Source organism: Dunckerocampus dactyliophorus, chromosome 11 (assembly GCF_027744805.1).
Source record: "Dunckerocampus dactyliophorus isolate RoL2022-P2 chromosome 11, RoL_Ddac_1.1, whole genome shotgun sequence".
NCBI classification, from domain to species: domain Eukaryota; kingdom Metazoa; phylum Chordata; class Actinopteri; order Syngnathiformes; family Syngnathidae; genus Dunckerocampus; species Dunckerocampus dactyliophorus.
This window is the reverse complement of record NC_072829.1, coordinates 24,904,800-24,921,655: the sequence shown is the minus strand read 5'-3', so window position 1 is coordinate 24,921,655 and position 16,856 is coordinate 24,904,800. Positions and strand designations below refer to the sequence as shown.

Sequence of the window (16,856 nt, the reverse complement as noted above, 5' to 3'; positions counted from 1 at the left end):
TCTTTTTTATTTTTTTACCCATCATTTTTTTTCTCCATGTCCCCTCCGGGGCTTCGTGCCAACCAGAGTTAGTTGGGAAGACAAACACATCTTGAAATTAAACCGCTGAAGTACCTCGTGTGATTTAAGGAAAACGGAAACACTCTGCCGTCACTTCCGTTTTCGTATTCATCCGCCACAGCGCCGGATCACATGATCAGACCGTCAGTGCACACAGTCCTAGGTAAGCGCCACATAGCCTAACTTCTTTCTGTACGCTTTATCGTGCAATACGACAGCACAAGTACTGTATTAGTTGATGAGTCTAAAGTCTGATGTAGGTGTGTTCTGTCCTGAAATCTTAACTTTTGACAAAGTGGTTGTCTTATTTTTACAGGAAAATGAAACTGATTATTCTCGACGACTACGAGGCGTCTAGCGAGTGGGCTGCAAAATACGTGAGGAATAAGATTTTGCTTTTCAAACCTGGGCCGGACAGATATTTCACACTTGGTCTTCCAACGGGTAAGTCACTGACAGTCACTGTTACACTGCAGCTGACTAACATAGTGCTCCTGAATGTTGTTTACCTCTGGCTTCTCAACCTTACCTTAACTTGCTACACAAAATAACATCATTTTTATGATTTTGCTTTTATACAGGAAGCACACCTTTGGGATGTTACAAGAAACTTATTGAGTATTACAAGAAAGGGGAAATCTCCTTCCAGTATGTCAAGACGTTCAATATGGATGAATATGTGGGTAAGTAAGTCATCCCTCTCCTTTCCTACAAGTAATGCAGTCACTGCTCTTATTGAATGGACTGTCCTAAAAAAACAATGCAGGACTTCCCAGAAGTCACCCGGAGAGCTACTGTTCCTTCATGTGGAATAACTTCTTCAAGCACATTGACATAAGAGCAGAAAACACACACATCCTTGATGGCAACGCTCCGGATTTGAAAGCAGAGTGTGACGCCTTTGAGGAGAAAATAACAGCAGCCGGGGGGATTGAGCTGTTTGTCGGAGGTTAACGATGCTGACAATGATTGACCTTATCTTGTCGCCGTATCTCTTACATCAGCCAAATGTTCTCCATGTTATTTTAGGTATCGGACCAGATGGCCACATTGCCTTTAACGAGCCCGGGTCCAGCCTGGTTTCTAGAACCAGGGTGAAGACGCTGGCAAAAGACACCATCATGGCTAATGCCAGATTTTTTGACGGAGACCTGTCAAAGGTGCCCACCATGGCCCTGACTGTCGGAGTGGGCACCGTCATGGATGCAAAGGAGGTGAGAGATAAGATCAATATCAACATGTCCAGGTTAGATACTGTATCTCACTAAAATGAGCACACCCCCCACATTGCAGCAACCATTTTATGATGTCTTCTAAAGCGACAATACTATAGGAATGAAACTTGGATATACTTTCGAGTGGTCCATGTAGAGCTTGAACTGTATAGCCGTATACATTTACTGTCCTGTTAAAATAACTCAACACACAGCCATTACTAAGTATCTGGCAACACAGTGAACATGTCCAAAGTGTCAGACATGGACATGGAAGTCACCAGAGCTGCACAGGTTGTTACTGGAATCTTCCGCTCCTCCATGATGGCATCACTGGTGGAGGTGGTGCATGTTAGATAGCCCAGAATGTCACGGTGCATGTTGGAATTAATGTTTCTCTCAATGAACCGCAGCTGCCCAGTGCTGGCAGCACTCAGGCAGCCCCAGACCATGACAGTACCACCACCACGTGTGACTGTAGGCAAGACACATTTACAGTATCTTGCTACTGACTTGTGTTAGCAGCTCATTTAGACAATAGTGGTTGTGTGTTGAACTGGATAACAGATCTTTATTGCTATTCAAGCTGTACACCGACTACTACTTTTAAGTATGCATGTATCATTTCTATGGTATTGTCCCTTGTGAAGATCTACTGTAATAATAACGCTTGCTGATGTGTGAGGGTTGTACTTTCACTTCCACGCAGGCAACATAGAATAAGATAATTAACCGGTGTGGCATGTAAAAGACTTTTTGGTCTCAGCACAACAGTGAGTCCGGTGTTAACTCGGGCGTCGTCCTGCATCTGATACAGCTTTTGACACTATATGTCAGAAGATGGAAAATTGAAGGGCTGATTTTGTTTCCTCTGCCAAAGGGGCCATACTGTCACTAGGATTGGATACTTTGGAAACTTTCCAAGGGGAATTATAAGCATGAATATATGTAGATGTATGGAAATTAACACAGTAGAAATTTGCACAATTGCAAGATAAGCAAATTAAACTGTTGAATTTCTACCCTGCAATGTCCCTCAGCACCAGTGTTCCCTCTAAACTGTGCATATGCAATCGCCTACTGCTTTCATTTTCTCACCACACAGCAAATCCATGCAGTGCACAAAATACAATCCAACCTGATAAACACCTCACAATTTATTCTGTACCATTTTGCAATGCAGCCTAGCGAGTGACAGGGAACAAGCGGTAACAACATATAACACAATGGTAATGGGGGTATACTGCGAAGCGAGTTTAGTGGTTTAGTGAGGTGTGTTGAGTGTAAAACCGGGCTTGCCTGTTCAACGAAAGGTAGTTCTCTCTTAAAGCGGCTATATCACTGTGCTAACCAGGTTATGCCCAGACTTTCAGCTTAAAATCGGCTATGACAGCACCACTGTTTCACTATGTAAGTAATTCGGAGATGGGATTCAAGCAGCACTACAACGGGAGAGACTTTTTCAAGATCGCACTGATCCGCAAGCATTCCCTGATGAAATGATCCATCTTTAAGCGAGATAGATTTTCAGCCGAGGGAATACCCTAGATATGCTCACTTTTTGAGCCGAGAGTCAGGCATAAAATGCAATGTTAAATATTAATTCGGCCAATGTTAGCAGATGTTTATGTCACATCAGTCCTTGTGTGAGTACTCAGCCTGTTGGTCTTTTTGTATTACAAAATTTGCTGGAGGAATAAGCACTTTGAGGTATCAATCAACTGCAATAAAACATTTCTTTATTTAAAAAAAAAAAAAAAGAAAAGAAAAGTTGCCACACAACACACCAACACTGCCACCGTCTTTCAGTAAAACGTACACACGCACACACATTCTAATACTGAGATCAGTAAGATATGAAAACAATATAGACATCATTCAAAAATGAAATTACAGTTGTTGTCCTACCTCGCGCTATTGGTGGCGACAGTGTTGCTTTTTGGCAATGATAATTTTTTTGAAGGGGACCTATTATACTAATTTTCGGGCCTTTCTATTGAGTTCTGGACTCCTATAGAGCAGCTACACACGATAACCTGCACAGAAAGCTTTGCAGATATTCCAGTACTCTGCAGCTCTTCCTGCAGTGTTTCCTGCCTCCCGCCCAAACGGCCTGTGTAATTTACTCCACCCCCGGCCCTCCTCCATGTACGCCTCCCGCCGAGCCCACTCCGATGTGATTGGTCACACTCCCAAGCGCTCCCGAGGACTTCCACACAGCTGCCGAACCCCTTTTGTCTGATTACTTACACAAAATAAACACAGTTAGGACACTGATAAATTGTTACTTACCCGCACCATGGATATGATGAAAGGGAAAAAAAAGATTGATAATGTTGTAATTTCTCAAATGTATTACGCTTTTGAACGCATATTCCTTTGAGAAGCCAAACTCTTTACTTAAATGGCCCCAGCATCTAAGCGGAACTACGTTGTATGACACCATGGCTGGTTGAGAATAAAGAAAGCTACATTGTGGAATCCTCCTTGCCGTCTGTTTGAAACCAGTCATATACAAAATATGACAGAATGGAAGTTCTCAGTTCTCAGCTTTTGGACAGGTGCGATACTACAGTATGCACATCTGATGCTGCCCACATGGGTCCAAGGAATGCTCAGGTCGTTTTTGTGTATCCTCAGATACTTGGAAAAATTAAAGGGAACATTGCTCAAGGCCCTTTCACACAGGACACTATTCATTCATTTTCTACTGCTTATCCTGGTCAAGGCCAAGTGTGAGCTGGAGCCTATCCCAGTTGACAATGCGCGAGAGGCGGGGTACACCCTGAACGGGTCGCCAGTCAATCACAAGGCATCTTGACATGGCATTCTTAACCAAAAGGTTAGAAATGAAAATGTTGATATCCTCCATAGGTCATGATCCTCATCACAGGGGCACACAAGGCATTTGCTCTTTACAAAGCCATAGAAGAAGGTGTGAACCACATGTGGACTGTATCTGCCTTCCAGCAGCACCCACAGACTGTTTTTGTATGTGACGAGGATGCCACCCTGGAACTGCGGGTGAAGACGGTTAAATATTTCAAAGGTGAGACTAAATCACAACATAAAGATATGGGTAAATGCTTATTATTGTGTTCCCCCCCTGTAGGGATGATGCATGTGCACAACAAGCTGGTAGAGTTGCCTCCTTCAGAGCCCAAGAAGTGATGTTTCTTGCAGGGGATTGAGTGAACATTTAAAAAAAACATTCCAATAATTTGTTTTATATTTTAGCAGTGACATGTGAGTGGGGGATTTGGTTAATACTGTTCATTTGTCATTAATAAATGATTTGTACTTGCTGGGTTTGCTTTGACTGGCATACTATGAACTCGTGTTGCCTTTACAGTATGTTCAAACCGATTGATGAGTACAATTTTTTAAGTTGGCACTTATAACTTAGATATTACCTATTATTTGGAATATGACAGACCATCAAAACGTCGTCTTTGCTTGGTTTCGTCATGTGAGCAGGTCTCTGGAGTTCTACTGATTTAGGGGCTTTGACGTGCTACATTCCGATTCTTCCGACAGTCATGAAAGCAACATCAGACCTTGTTTTAGAAGCCCGAGGAGAAGGAAGAAGACAGCCTACTTCAGGCAACATTGCCCTCTCAGCTTTGTCGGCGAGGGTCGTTGTAATTCAACCCATATTTATCGCCAAATTGGGAAGAGGACATCTTAAATATTCCACTCCTCGTCCACAATGGCAGAGCAAAACAGCAACGTCAGATACCAAGAGGTAGGTCTGTCTACTAGTTTAGCTGAAACTACGCTAGCCGCTATCAGCTGTCCAATTAGCTACCTAACAGTTAGCCTGTCGTTGGCGAGCTAGCTTTTGGTGACATTTGTACACAAACGGAGCAGCAATAATGACAGGGCGCATTTACCTACACTAAACCACATTTAATACACTTAATCGCATAACGAAACGTCTGAAAAGCATATTTTTACATACACGCGACCTACTTTCACATTTTACCAACATTAGCTGGCAGTCGTTAGCACCAGCTAAGCCGTTGTTTGCAGATCGTTGATTAACTCGACACATCTTTCAAAATGACACTACTCGACGCTTTCAGAACATTTCAACCACGGGAAACTGACAGACAGGATTGGAAACTGTTTTAAGATGAGATTTATTAACACGGATATGCTGCCTTTAATGGGGCGTGTACGTTTGTTAAATGTAATGTTTACTTCCTGTTGATTGCATTTAAAATATAGCATTATAGAGTATTTTGTAGGTTTATGTAAGTGACCGGTTACAAGACTATTCTAGGAATCATGCTGGTTGCAGGAATGTCCTAATATGACCACTTGTTGCACTGTGCATAAGAGCACGTTTTTTTTTGTATCTATCGTTGTAACGTCTAGGTTGTGATCGATGTCCTGTAAACGAGGGGCATTTGCGTTAATGTATGTGCTATTTATGTTTATAGAGCTCATAATCAGCATGTGGAGCTTTGCCAAATGAGTCATTTGGTATTGACAGCCTATTGATTATCACTCAGCTGGTGAACGAGGAGGAGCCACTTCCACCATCTCAAGAGGGTCCTGCCCAGGATGCGCCACCTCCCTACAGCAGCCTTGCTGCAGCAAATGCAGGTTAGAAAACCTTTGTCTTATGTCCTTGTATTCATTTATCTCACAGCAAACCGCATTAGAAGTGGGAGAAATGTGCAATCTATGTGAAAGAATGGAGAGGGAAAAGACATAAAACTACGATAAAAAAGTTGAAAGGTCAAGCCGTTCACCAGTGATGCTGTATAAGTCTGTAAAATTTATACTTAAGTGTAATTTGACATGATCATCAACACTTGTCATCTAAAGACATTTGTTCATGCTCCTAATATCTATTATATCTGGTAATCTGTAAACTTTAGTCTTCTAAAATTAGTATTATTTTTGCAAGATTACATATTTTTGCTTGTCTTGTGCTTTTTATTATAGCAATTTACGTTTATGTAATCTTTGACTCTGTAAAGTTGTGGAATTGGTGTATTTTCTCACAGGCAATGTGAGGTACTGTCTGTCAAATGTTTGCAGCATTTCTTGAAATGCTGGCTTTTCAACTGTTAAAGAGCAGCATTTTTTTGTAATCTAGTAATTTTAATCATATCGGATTGTACAGATGTGCCTAATGTTGTGGCCAGTGAGTGTACAGCCATTAGGTTGATATTTCAAACAAATTTGAGTGAGAAATCACCACCAGCATCATATTAGCATTTAGAATATGTACTGTTTGTACACAAGACTAATAGAAGAACGATTTCTCAGTGTAATTTCTGACAAGATTGTGTAAGTGAGTGTAGATTGAAGCTTTTTCTGGGTGTGCATCCACTGACACATTTGACTGTTGCTTGTATTTGAGTAAACACAAAAGCAACTGCTGGCAAATGGCCAAATGTCCTGCATGAAAGGCTTGGATTGCATGAGATGGAACATTAACAGTAATGGATGCATATCATTCGTATCAACATCTTCTTACCCTGACCTTCCCCTGGGCTCTGCTTTGTTCAACATATTTCTGCACCGGTTCCATCTGTGATCAAAACAACTCAAGCTGACATTGGGAGTTTTTTTTTTGGAGAATGAAATGGCCTCTATTCTTTGTTGTCACTTCAGCTTTCTTGGAATCCAAGGAAGATGGCAGCAGATTCCCCAATCCACCGTCCTACAACGTGGCCACCACTCTACCCTCCTATGATGAGGCAGAGAGAAGCAAAGTGGAGGCAGCCGTCCCCCTTGTCAACGGAAGAGTCACCGTATGTCTTTGCATCATCATTTTTTATGTATACTTTATTACCAAAAGACACAGGCCATTTATTGTGTCTCCATGATGGCGCAGGAGGACGACTTTGTGGCTCGAGATGACTTTGAGGACACGGACCAGCTGCGAATAGGAAATGACGGCATATTCATGCTCACCTTCTTTAGTAAGAAACACATTTTATTTCCCAATGCATTAGGGTTTACTTTTTAATTGCACTACCGTGGAACCGCTAAAGTCAAACACTATTTGTTCTGTCTCGCTGGTCAACTTTCAATTTGACAACACGTTTTCCCATAGGAAATACTCCATCCATCCATCCATCCATTTTCAATTGCCGCTTATTCTAATAGTAATCTTTTTCAGCTATATACCCTCATATACGTTTTATTGACTGCATAGGGAATGACTTTGTGACATTTTAACATTCCTGGCTGTAAAACACTAAATGGTATTTCAAGGGTAAAAAGAAATTAGCCACTGTCCATCCATCCATTTTCGATGCCACTTATCTTCACTAGGTTCGTGGGGGTATGCTGGAGCCTATCCCAGCTGACTTTGGGCAAGAGGCGGAGTACACCCTGGACTGGTCGCCAGCCAATCACAGGAAGTTAGCCACTGTTAATAGTAAAAACAATTGTATCATTTATAGTGTTGCTGGAGCTCTGACTACGAGTTCACTTCCGGTGTAAATCAGTCTTATGAGGTTCTTCTTGCAACACCTGTTGTTGTAGCACAAAAAGACAAATTAAAGAGTTAAACTTCCCATCAATTAACTGAGCTCCATTGAAATGCTCACATCAAATACACGTTTTGTGCAACTTTAAGGGCGTGCATTTTTCCACCCAATTTTGTTAAAATTCCAAATTGGCTTCTCACAAATGCCAAATTTTTGCAGTCCTAGTTTGCTAATTCACTAGTGCTTTGTGTGTTAGTCATAAGGTGTTGTTGTCTTTCAGTGGCATTCCTCTTCAACTGGATCGGTTTCTTCTTGTCCTTCTGTTTGACCACATCGGCTGCTGGACGATACGGAGCCATCTCGGGCTTTGGCCTGTCCCTGATCAAATGGGTTCTTATCGTCAGGGTGAGAGCTTGTTAACATAATTTGAGGCTGAGACCAAAGAGTAAAGTAGAAAGACAATCGTTAGAGCACAAAGGTGGAAAGATTGTGGTCTGCATGTCAACACAAAGAACTGTACCATTTTAAAAGAGTTGAATTTGACATTCTTAATATGTGAATTCTTCTCATTTGTTAAGAAAAATGGTTTGCAGTCATTCATGATTCTGCATTTTTACTTGTACCATCACTTGCATCACTGCAACTTTCCTGACTTTCTGGATCATTTTAAGCCTTACGTTTATTTGTGTTGTTCAAGGTAGGCAGTTATCCTAACTAGTAGGCATGTGGGATTGCATTCATAATGAGATGTCTTCTTTACACCCTTGTGTGCTAAGACGTTTTGGATTATGCTGCGTTGTTTTAGTTATTAATGTTACACAAGGTGGCTGTCATTAATAAGTAAGGAGAGGAGCGATTACATTTAGAGATGCTCAAAATTGCCTTTCTGACCGGTACCGATATCAAACAGATGCTGATATCGGCAGCAGCTCTTCCCTCAATCTGATGTCAGATCACATCTTGTCATCAATGAGAGCATACTATTTGCATTCTGGGGTAGGGGGATTGATGTGAAAACAATACCGCTTGCCGTTCATGTGAAAAAACAAAACAAACTCAAAACAAAATATGGTCTGGTTCGCTTTGAGTTCACACTGACCAAAGTTGCCCCAGCATAAAGTTACATTATTGGACAGACCTGCATCTTCTGAATACGTACTGTGCTATTTTCAGAGCACAACGAGCACAGTTTCACTTCCAGTCCTTATTTTCACAGTTTTCTACCTACTTCCCTGGTTACTTTGATGGCCAGTATTGGTTGTGGTGGGTGTTCTTGGCCTTGGGTGAGTATCAAGTGTTATATTGAAAGTGAAATATTGTGTATGTATGTGTGTATGTATATGTATGTACACTCCTTATCAAAATTTTAAGACAAGTTGAAAAATTGCAAGAATTTACATTTTGCACTGTTGGAGCTGTTGAGTCAGCAATTTATTGCAAAGCCTTTAAATGCCAAAATCTTAGCAAAATGTGGATTCAGTGTCATTTTCTTTCTATTAACACTGTCACGATCTCTTGATGGCAAAGGCAAAAAAGCTTTCTCTCTTTGAATGCGGTCGGATTGTTGCGCTGCTGCATAAGCAAGGCCTCTCACGGCGTGCCATTGCTGGTGAGTCATTTTAAACGTCTTAAAAGATTCTGAGGGCTATGGAACAAAAAAGTCAAGTGGTAGCGCCAAATCGGGTTTTTCCCCCAGCTGGAGGACCCCAATTGGTGGTCCGTCAAGACACGGTACGATCCTCGGACCAAATGAAGGATGTTACCGGTGCAGAGTGCAGTACAATAACCATCAGACGGCATGTGCGAGAGAAGGATTTTAAGATTAAAAAACATCTTCAAGTCCTTGTCTCTTTCAACACCACAAAATTACAAGAGCACCAAACATAGGGCACTGAAAGGTGGAAGAAAGTTTTATTCTTTGATGAGGAAAAAATGTAACCGTCACGGTCCTGATGGCTTCCAACGTTACTGGCTTGACAAGCAGATCCCACCTGAGATGTTTTCCACACGGCACGGTGGAGGGGGCGCCACCACGATCTGGGTTGCTTTTTCCTTCAATGGACGAATGGAGCTTCAGGTTGTGCAGGGGCGTCAAACGGCAGTTGGCTATGTAGAGATGTTGCAGGGGGCATCCCTCATGACTGAAGGCCCACGTCTTTGTGGTAATGACTGGCTTTTTCAACAGGACCACACTGAAGTTCACAATGCCTCGCTGACAAATGACTTCTTCCAGAGGAATAACCTCACTCTTTTGGACCATCCTGCATGTTCCCCTGATCTAAATCCAATTGAGAACATTTGGGGATGGATGGCAAAGGAAGTTTAAAAAAATGGACATCAGCTCCAGACAGTGGATGCCCTTGATGAAGCCATCTTCACCACCTGGAACAACATTCCAACTAGCATCCTGGAAACCCTGGCATCAAGCATGCCCAAACCAGTTTTGAGGTGATTAACAAGAATGGTGCAGCTGCTCAAATGCTGACTCCTTTTGTGAACATTTTCTTTTCTGTTTTAGGGAGGTCAGCTGATGAACAGCCTATTTCAGTTTAATGGTTGTTTGCACTAAACTGCTGACTCAATTTTTTTTGTCTCACTTCCCTCTCACTTCTCTTATGCATTTTAAAGCTCTACTTAGAACTTCCTTAAGATCGAACAGTGCAAAATGTCAATTCTTGCAATTTTGCAACTGGTCTTCAAATTGTGATCAGGACTGTATATAATATAATATTGCTATATCTTTGCTATGCTTGTCTTTGTGCTGCAGGCTTCATGCTGTTCATCAGAGGCTTTATTAACTACTCCAGAGTGCGCAAACTTGCAGATCCCACCTATGCCACTCTACCCCGAACAAGAGTTCTCTTCATCTATTAGACTGAGGCAAGTTGTTAGGCTGTAAGAAGGCTGTCATCTTTTGGAAGTACCGTATTGACCAAAATATAAGACTATGGAGAAAGACGTGTCAACTTACATTCAGGCGTCTAGAGATTTACACATGCAAATCAATAGGTGGAGCCAAAATGACTTCTCCACAAGTGAGTCAGAGCTTTTTCTTTCAGTCACCAGAAATAAATGTTGTGTTTTTAAACCTTATTTAACAACTGAACATGAGCAGTGAAGTTACTGACTTACGGGTGTTTGTTCATTTCACGGATGAAGCGCGTGTGTGCGACTTAACACACACACACACACACATACACACACACAAATGATACAGTAGATTTAAAAATCTTTTTTTTTTTAACTTATGTGATGGAGAATTTTTAACACCAGAATGGAGGGGTTGTCTTATTCAGGTCAATACGGTACTTAAGCAAATTGTTCTAATGTGATTAAGAAACTACATTGTAGATTTGACCTTTTGCCTTGTCCAATACAATATACAATATTCTTGTTGCACAGCTTTTAAGAATGTGACAGAAAGTTGATCTACATGGGGGGGAAAAGTCTTGTCTGATGCATGATTTCTATTTTTCTGAATGTAGCTTGTTGGATGTGGAAGACACGACGGACACAAATCAAACAAGTCGTCTCTTAATTCAAGGATTGAAGCGATCGGGGAAGGAATTGAGTGGGTGACGTTTGTTTAAGAGCATATTCATGGCAGCAGCAGGTTAAAGAGTAATAGCCCCTCAGTGTACTCATTAGTGGCGCATGTTCAAGTGCTATTTCCATCTTGTCTGTAAAGTGATGCCTTATATTGTTTTTGGTAGACTACAAGCATGACTCAAGGAGAGTCTCACGACACGACACGACACTTCAGGTCCTCATGAATAGAATAAACACAAGCATGCGGCTCACATTATGACGTCACCACGTGGTTTTATTGTAACTACTCCACGTGTACCACACGTTTACAACACGGAAATCACCACATAACGCTTGGAGCATTTTTTAGTATGACCAGGAGGGGGCAGTGTTGTCTCATGTCTGAGGTGATTCATTCGAAACCATACACTACGTGGACTAAAGTATTGGGACACACGGCCTTTACGTCTGCGGCAGGGGTGTCCAAACTTTTTCCACAGAGGGCCGCATATGGAAAGATTGAAAGTTGCCATTTTGATTTTCTTCACCTTTTTTTTTTTTTTTAATTAATTGAGCGAAATGCAATCCAATGTACAGTGTTCCATAGAATAAAAAAAAATCTAAAACGTTATTTCTTTTCCAAAAACAAAGTGAAACAAGCAAATGCATTCGTCCCTCGCTACATCACGGTTTGAACATCGTGCCCTCACTATTTGTTTTTATTTTTTATTAATAAATGATCACTGTTTCATGGTTGAATATGGCCTAAATGTTTTTTTAATGACAACATAGTAACACGGGCTACTGTCTGGGCCATAACCCTCGACAAGCTCAAACTCAACTCTGAACCGCCGATGTCACTACGGGGGTAAAACCCTTCAATGCCGCTATTATGATACATTGATGAAACAATAGCAACCACAGGAAGTAAACAAGGAACTGCTTTACGTCTGTTATCTTATTTATATCTTATAATATGTCTTGTCTTGTCCCTGATTTTACTACTATATTGGGTAATACAAGTGTAAAGGTGATTATAGTGGTGTTATTTCATGTCTAGAGGGTTCTAATAATGTAAAAAAAAAAAAAAACATATTTAGAAGACAGAAAAACAGGTATTCTATGCCATAACGACAAAAATATTCCGTACTGATTCCTACTTTTTTGGTCTGGAACCAGTGAACCATGATCAACGAGGGACGACCATAGTCCCTTTTCACACATAATAAGCCAAAACCCCCCCCCCCACCTCAATAGCGCCTTGCTAAACCAACTTTTCTGTTCATGAATGCAGGTAAATAATTATAATTTGACATTTTCATCAAGAAATAACAATGTTTTAACAAATTTCACTTTAACCATAATAATTTAGCATGATAAATATCATACTGGTGCATAGAAACATAAAAAGATGTTGGTAAATGTACCTGTACATTTGGGGGCGCTACGCTCACTTTTCATAACCTTTTTTTCAGTGTGGCCCTAAATCTTCTTAGTAATGTTCTGATGGGTTTTTGTTTTTTTTAACTCTGTAATGGTGGGGCAATGGCCCTGGGCCATACTTTGGACACCCCTGCTTTACAGGAAGTGGAAAATCTCAGTTCTAGTTGTGAATAATTAAGGTTAATGAAGAGATATTCTTCATGCTTTTAGTCCATGTAGCGTACAAGCTTGTAATGCATGTCTTTCATAGATTGCAAGTGCAGTGACCAAATTCACGCATTCACGTTGTCAGACGTTGTGATTTTTGCTTGTTTTTATTCAGTCAGAAGCATTTTACCTCCCTCGCATGGTGTTGCAACACAGCAAAGCGTGTTGATTTTAGATAACGGGAAGTTTAGTTTGCAAAAAAAAAAAAAAAAAAAAAGCAGCCTAAGTGACTGACTGGTGTGGGAAAGAATTCCTTCTTGTGACTGAAACAAAACTATTATCAAAGAATGTTGGCTGCAGACACTTTTAGAAACATGACTAACAACATCCAAATGAGCCATCGTTATTTGACCTCCATGCCAAAAAAAACAACAAACAAGTCATTTGCGATGTTGGGCCGTGTCAGAGGAATCCGCCATTGAAGCACAATCGTGTTCATGTGATGAGTCCCAACAGTTTTTAGGTTAATTGTTGAAATTTCACTGCACACCTGTGTCATGGCTTTGTGATGTAGAGCTGCATCCTTCAGTTTGCTTGTTATGGCCCTGTACAGAAAATACTTCAATAAATGTCACTTCTAATGACGTTCTTTGCCGCCTTTTTACTATTCTACCTTCAAACCTTCATTTAATATTAGTAACTATCTTTATTCATTACATTCGCATATTAGTTCACAAGATAACAAATCATACACAATGTGGAGTTTTGGATATATTCTTGTCTACTTTGTGAGGTGTTCGCAGCTAAGTGGTTAGCCTGTAGCTATGTGAGATGCTAACCCTTGTTATTAATATATGAATGTTAAATACGAATAATTTGATGAGTAAATGTCGTTATTCATTCAATTCACACTTTATTTCACAGGTTAAGAAATGCGATGTGTTCGATATTTTCTCATTTGTCTACTTTGTGAGGTGTTAGCAGGTAACTGGTTAGCTATGAGGTGAGGTGCTAACTATTGTGAATGGTAAGCAATTAGAGACTGTATCTGATTAGTAAGCTATACTTGTGGCTATTGTGTTAGAAATATATACTGTATTTTGAGCCATCTCCATATATATATATATATTAGGGCTGTCACATAATAAAACATTTTAATCAGATTAATCACCATTTGAAGGAGAATGTCCGGCCATCTGTTGGTTCTGCAGCAGGACAATGATCCAAAACACACCAGCAAGTCCACCTCTGAATGGCTGAAGAAAAACAAATTGAAGACTTTGGAGTGGCCTAGTCAAAGTCCTGACCTGAATCCCAATGAGATGCTGTGGGCTGACCTTAAAAAGGTGCTTCATGCTGGAAAACCCTCCAATGTGGCTGAATTACAACAAGACAGGTGAGTGGGCCATAATTCCTCCACAGCGCTGCAAGTTATTGCAAACGCTTGATTGCAGTCGTTGCTGCTCAGGGTGGAAACATTTAAGTGTGACAAACATGCAAAAAACAAAAACAAAAACCAAAAGAAATCCGGAAAGGGGCAAACACTTTTTCACACCACTGTATATGGTGTTGGAATTGTACTGCTGTCGACGTGTGCTGGTCAGAATAAAGCGGCGGACTCTGTGGGGAGCTACACTGTGCCGCCGTCTGTCGTCATAACAGAGGCGTGGCTTGCCATCATAATGTATGCGTTAATTACGCAAAAAACAAAAATTAACATAAATTACTGCCGTTAACGCACTATTTTTGACAGCCCTTATATACAGTATATATACACTACATATGTATAAATATCTACCGTCGACCCTCAGTTAGTGTGTTTTTCAGTTAACGTCGAAAATGTACGCAAAAATTTTAGGTTAACATACAATATGGCGCACATCTTTGGTTATTAATAGACTGTGAGTCCAACTGTGTTCTTATAGTTTTAGCACACAACGTCCTTTGCTTCTACCAAAGATGCTAGCGTGCTAACATGGCAACCAGAACCGGAAGTCCGCTATGTAGCCTATATAAAACCCTTCTAAATGCATATAAATGACGAATGAAAGGGATAAGTGAAGGTTTAAGGTTACTTTTACCTACATTGATGACGTGATTCAAGATTTGAGTGTTCCCAGCGAGACACAATACGGACACAATCTTCCTGTTTTGTCATGAGTTATTTCTTGACATTTAGTTCGGTCCAATAGTTCTTTATCGAAATGCTGGCACTTAAAACTTTCTGTGACTCCATTTTGGGTTACTGAGGTGAGAAACACTATTCAACTCAAGAAATGTTAATGTATCCCTTTCGTTCATTAATTATATGTATGTATATGGATTTGGAATTGTTTACAGCATGTAAAACTCCAAAAACATGTTTTGTGTTAACATTTTTGGCTTTCTGGAACGGATTAATTGGATTTATATTATTTATTGTGGGAAAATTGATTCGGTTAGAGTCGGACCTTCTGGAAACAATGACACTAGCCAAGGTTCCACTATACTGTATATATACGTACTGTATATATTTTTAAGCGTTGTTAATGTCGACATAGATTTTGCAATTCACACAATGGCCGCTAGGTGTCGGCAAAGTGGTCAGTGTTAAGGACTTTCTTGAGTAATGAGTTGTAGACAATCCAAATACATACTATACATGGAGATCGACATGACATTTCTGACATGTTTGTTTGGATAAGATGGAAACAGAAGGCCACTTTTCCTTAAGGACTTATTGGAAGCCAGCATCCATCCGTGATGGATCACTGCGTGCTGGCGTCTGCATCCAAATGGCGGGGAAGGAAGAAGATGGCATTTTGTCCAATGTGAGTTCTGGGACCCAGTTTAGGTTTGCCGTTCTTCTTCAAGGCCACATACCATTTGTTCTCCTGATATTTGTGAGATTGGTATGTGTTGTAGTGGTTCTCCTCCAGCCTCTCCAGGAAGTAACACTCATCGTTGGCGGTAGGCTGCGGAGAAGCAAACATCACATGACTTCCAACTAAAGTGTCATTGATGGCTTTCTTAAACATCAGGAGATATCGCGCCTGATTCATCAGCACATCATCACGCATCCGTGTTGATTCACACGGTGCAAAGATATACTCACTGATGCGTACAAGCGGCCCTCGTCGCTCATGGCCAGAAATTGGCCCGTTTCTCGCCCTTGGATGACCACCACGCCTGGAGCCACAGCTCTGAGACTTAAAACAACTGGAAATAATAAATAAAACAAAAGTTGTTTTCTGGTCCACTTAGTGATCTGGGTGGCAGCAAATACATATAAAAACATACCATATCAAGCTGATATGTTTTATTATTGCATCATATTGAGAGCGGTGTCTAATATTTTGTTAATAACGCTAATAGAAGTTTACTTGATTTGAAATCGATTATTGTCTTAGTATTATTTGTTCATACTTTGTTTTTTTGGTATTGGCTGGCAGTGGCCACTGAGCACGGATGGTACCTGAACGCATCACGCCTGGATCTCATTTACCGTGGACGTCCGTGTCGTCTCTCTCGCCCCAGACTGTCCCATCGGGGAGGATCTGGAGGTGATGCCCGCCATTCTTGCAGTACAGCCGCGTGTGTCGTCCCACTGACAGATATCCATCAGTCATCCTCCGGCAGGGAGTAGGAGGGGCTTAGCAGTCTGCTCTTTTCTTGCAAAGTCAACCTCTTTTACGTGTGCCTGCAGGCGGGGGTCAGGTGCGTCTACGTACCTAAGTACGTACGTGCTCGGGAGGATGGAGGAGGTGCGTCCCCGAGCTGGAACACTCCCAGAAGAGGTCGGAAGTAAGTATGGAGGCCGAGCAGTGACATTTTTGACGTTATTTTATGGAGTCTATTGTCGTATCCTACAATCATTTTTATTATTATTATTCAAGTCACTTGTCAGTCGAGTACTAAGTGTTGGAATATAAAATGATAATAATAATAACCATCTATCTCTGTCATATTAAAAATGGAAATGTGTGCGTTTAACTAATTTATTGTATTTGTGTCGGCAGACCCCTAAATG

The 16,856-nt window shown here is 40.9% G+C and overlaps 3 protein-coding genes across 3 annotated transcripts; 2 read left to right on the top strand and 1 right to left on the bottom strand.

Annotated features, from left to right (window-relative positions):
• The first annotated feature begins 137 nt into the window (after nucleotides 1-137).
• On the top strand, nucleotides 138-4,579 carry gnpda1 (glucosamine-6-phosphate deaminase 1). Its single transcript, XM_054792306.1, has 7 exons — nucleotides 138-223; nucleotides 377-504; nucleotides 642-743; nucleotides 827-1,009; nucleotides 1,090-1,274; nucleotides 4,149-4,323; nucleotides 4,387-4,579. The coding sequence occupies exons 2-7, from the start codon at nucleotides 381-383 to the stop codon at nucleotides 4,443-4,445; spliced, it is 828 nt and encodes a 275-aa protein (XP_054648281.1). The 5' UTR covers nucleotides 138-223; nucleotides 377-380; the 3' UTR covers nucleotides 4,446-4,579.
• Nucleotides 4,580-4,822: 243 nt separating this feature from the next.
• Nucleotides 4,823-13,491, top strand: ndfip1 (Nedd4 family interacting protein 1). The gene is made up of 8 exons (XM_054792307.1): nucleotides 4,823-5,019; nucleotides 5,792-5,885; nucleotides 6,906-7,045; nucleotides 7,129-7,216; nucleotides 8,010-8,134; nucleotides 8,946-9,012; nucleotides 10,497-10,609; nucleotides 11,215-13,491. The coding sequence occupies exons 1-7, from the start codon at nucleotides 4,984-4,986 to the stop codon at nucleotides 10,601-10,603; spliced, it is 657 nt and encodes a 218-aa protein (XP_054648282.1). The 5' UTR covers nucleotides 4,823-4,983; the 3' UTR covers nucleotides 10,604-10,609; nucleotides 11,215-13,491.
• fgf1a (fibroblast growth factor 1a) lies at nucleotides 12,319-16,844 on the bottom strand. The gene is made up of 4 exons (XM_054792308.1): nucleotides 16,332-16,844; nucleotides 15,942-16,045; nucleotides 14,019-15,801; nucleotides 12,319-13,452 (listed from the first exon to the last, which is right to left on the bottom strand). Exons 1-3 carry the CDS (start codon nucleotides 16,453-16,455, stop codon nucleotides 15,595-15,597), a joined length of 435 nt encoding a protein of 144 aa, XP_054648283.1. The 5' UTR covers nucleotides 16,456-16,844; the 3' UTR covers nucleotides 12,319-13,452; nucleotides 14,019-15,594.
• Nucleotides 16,845-16,856: the final 12 nt, after the last annotated feature.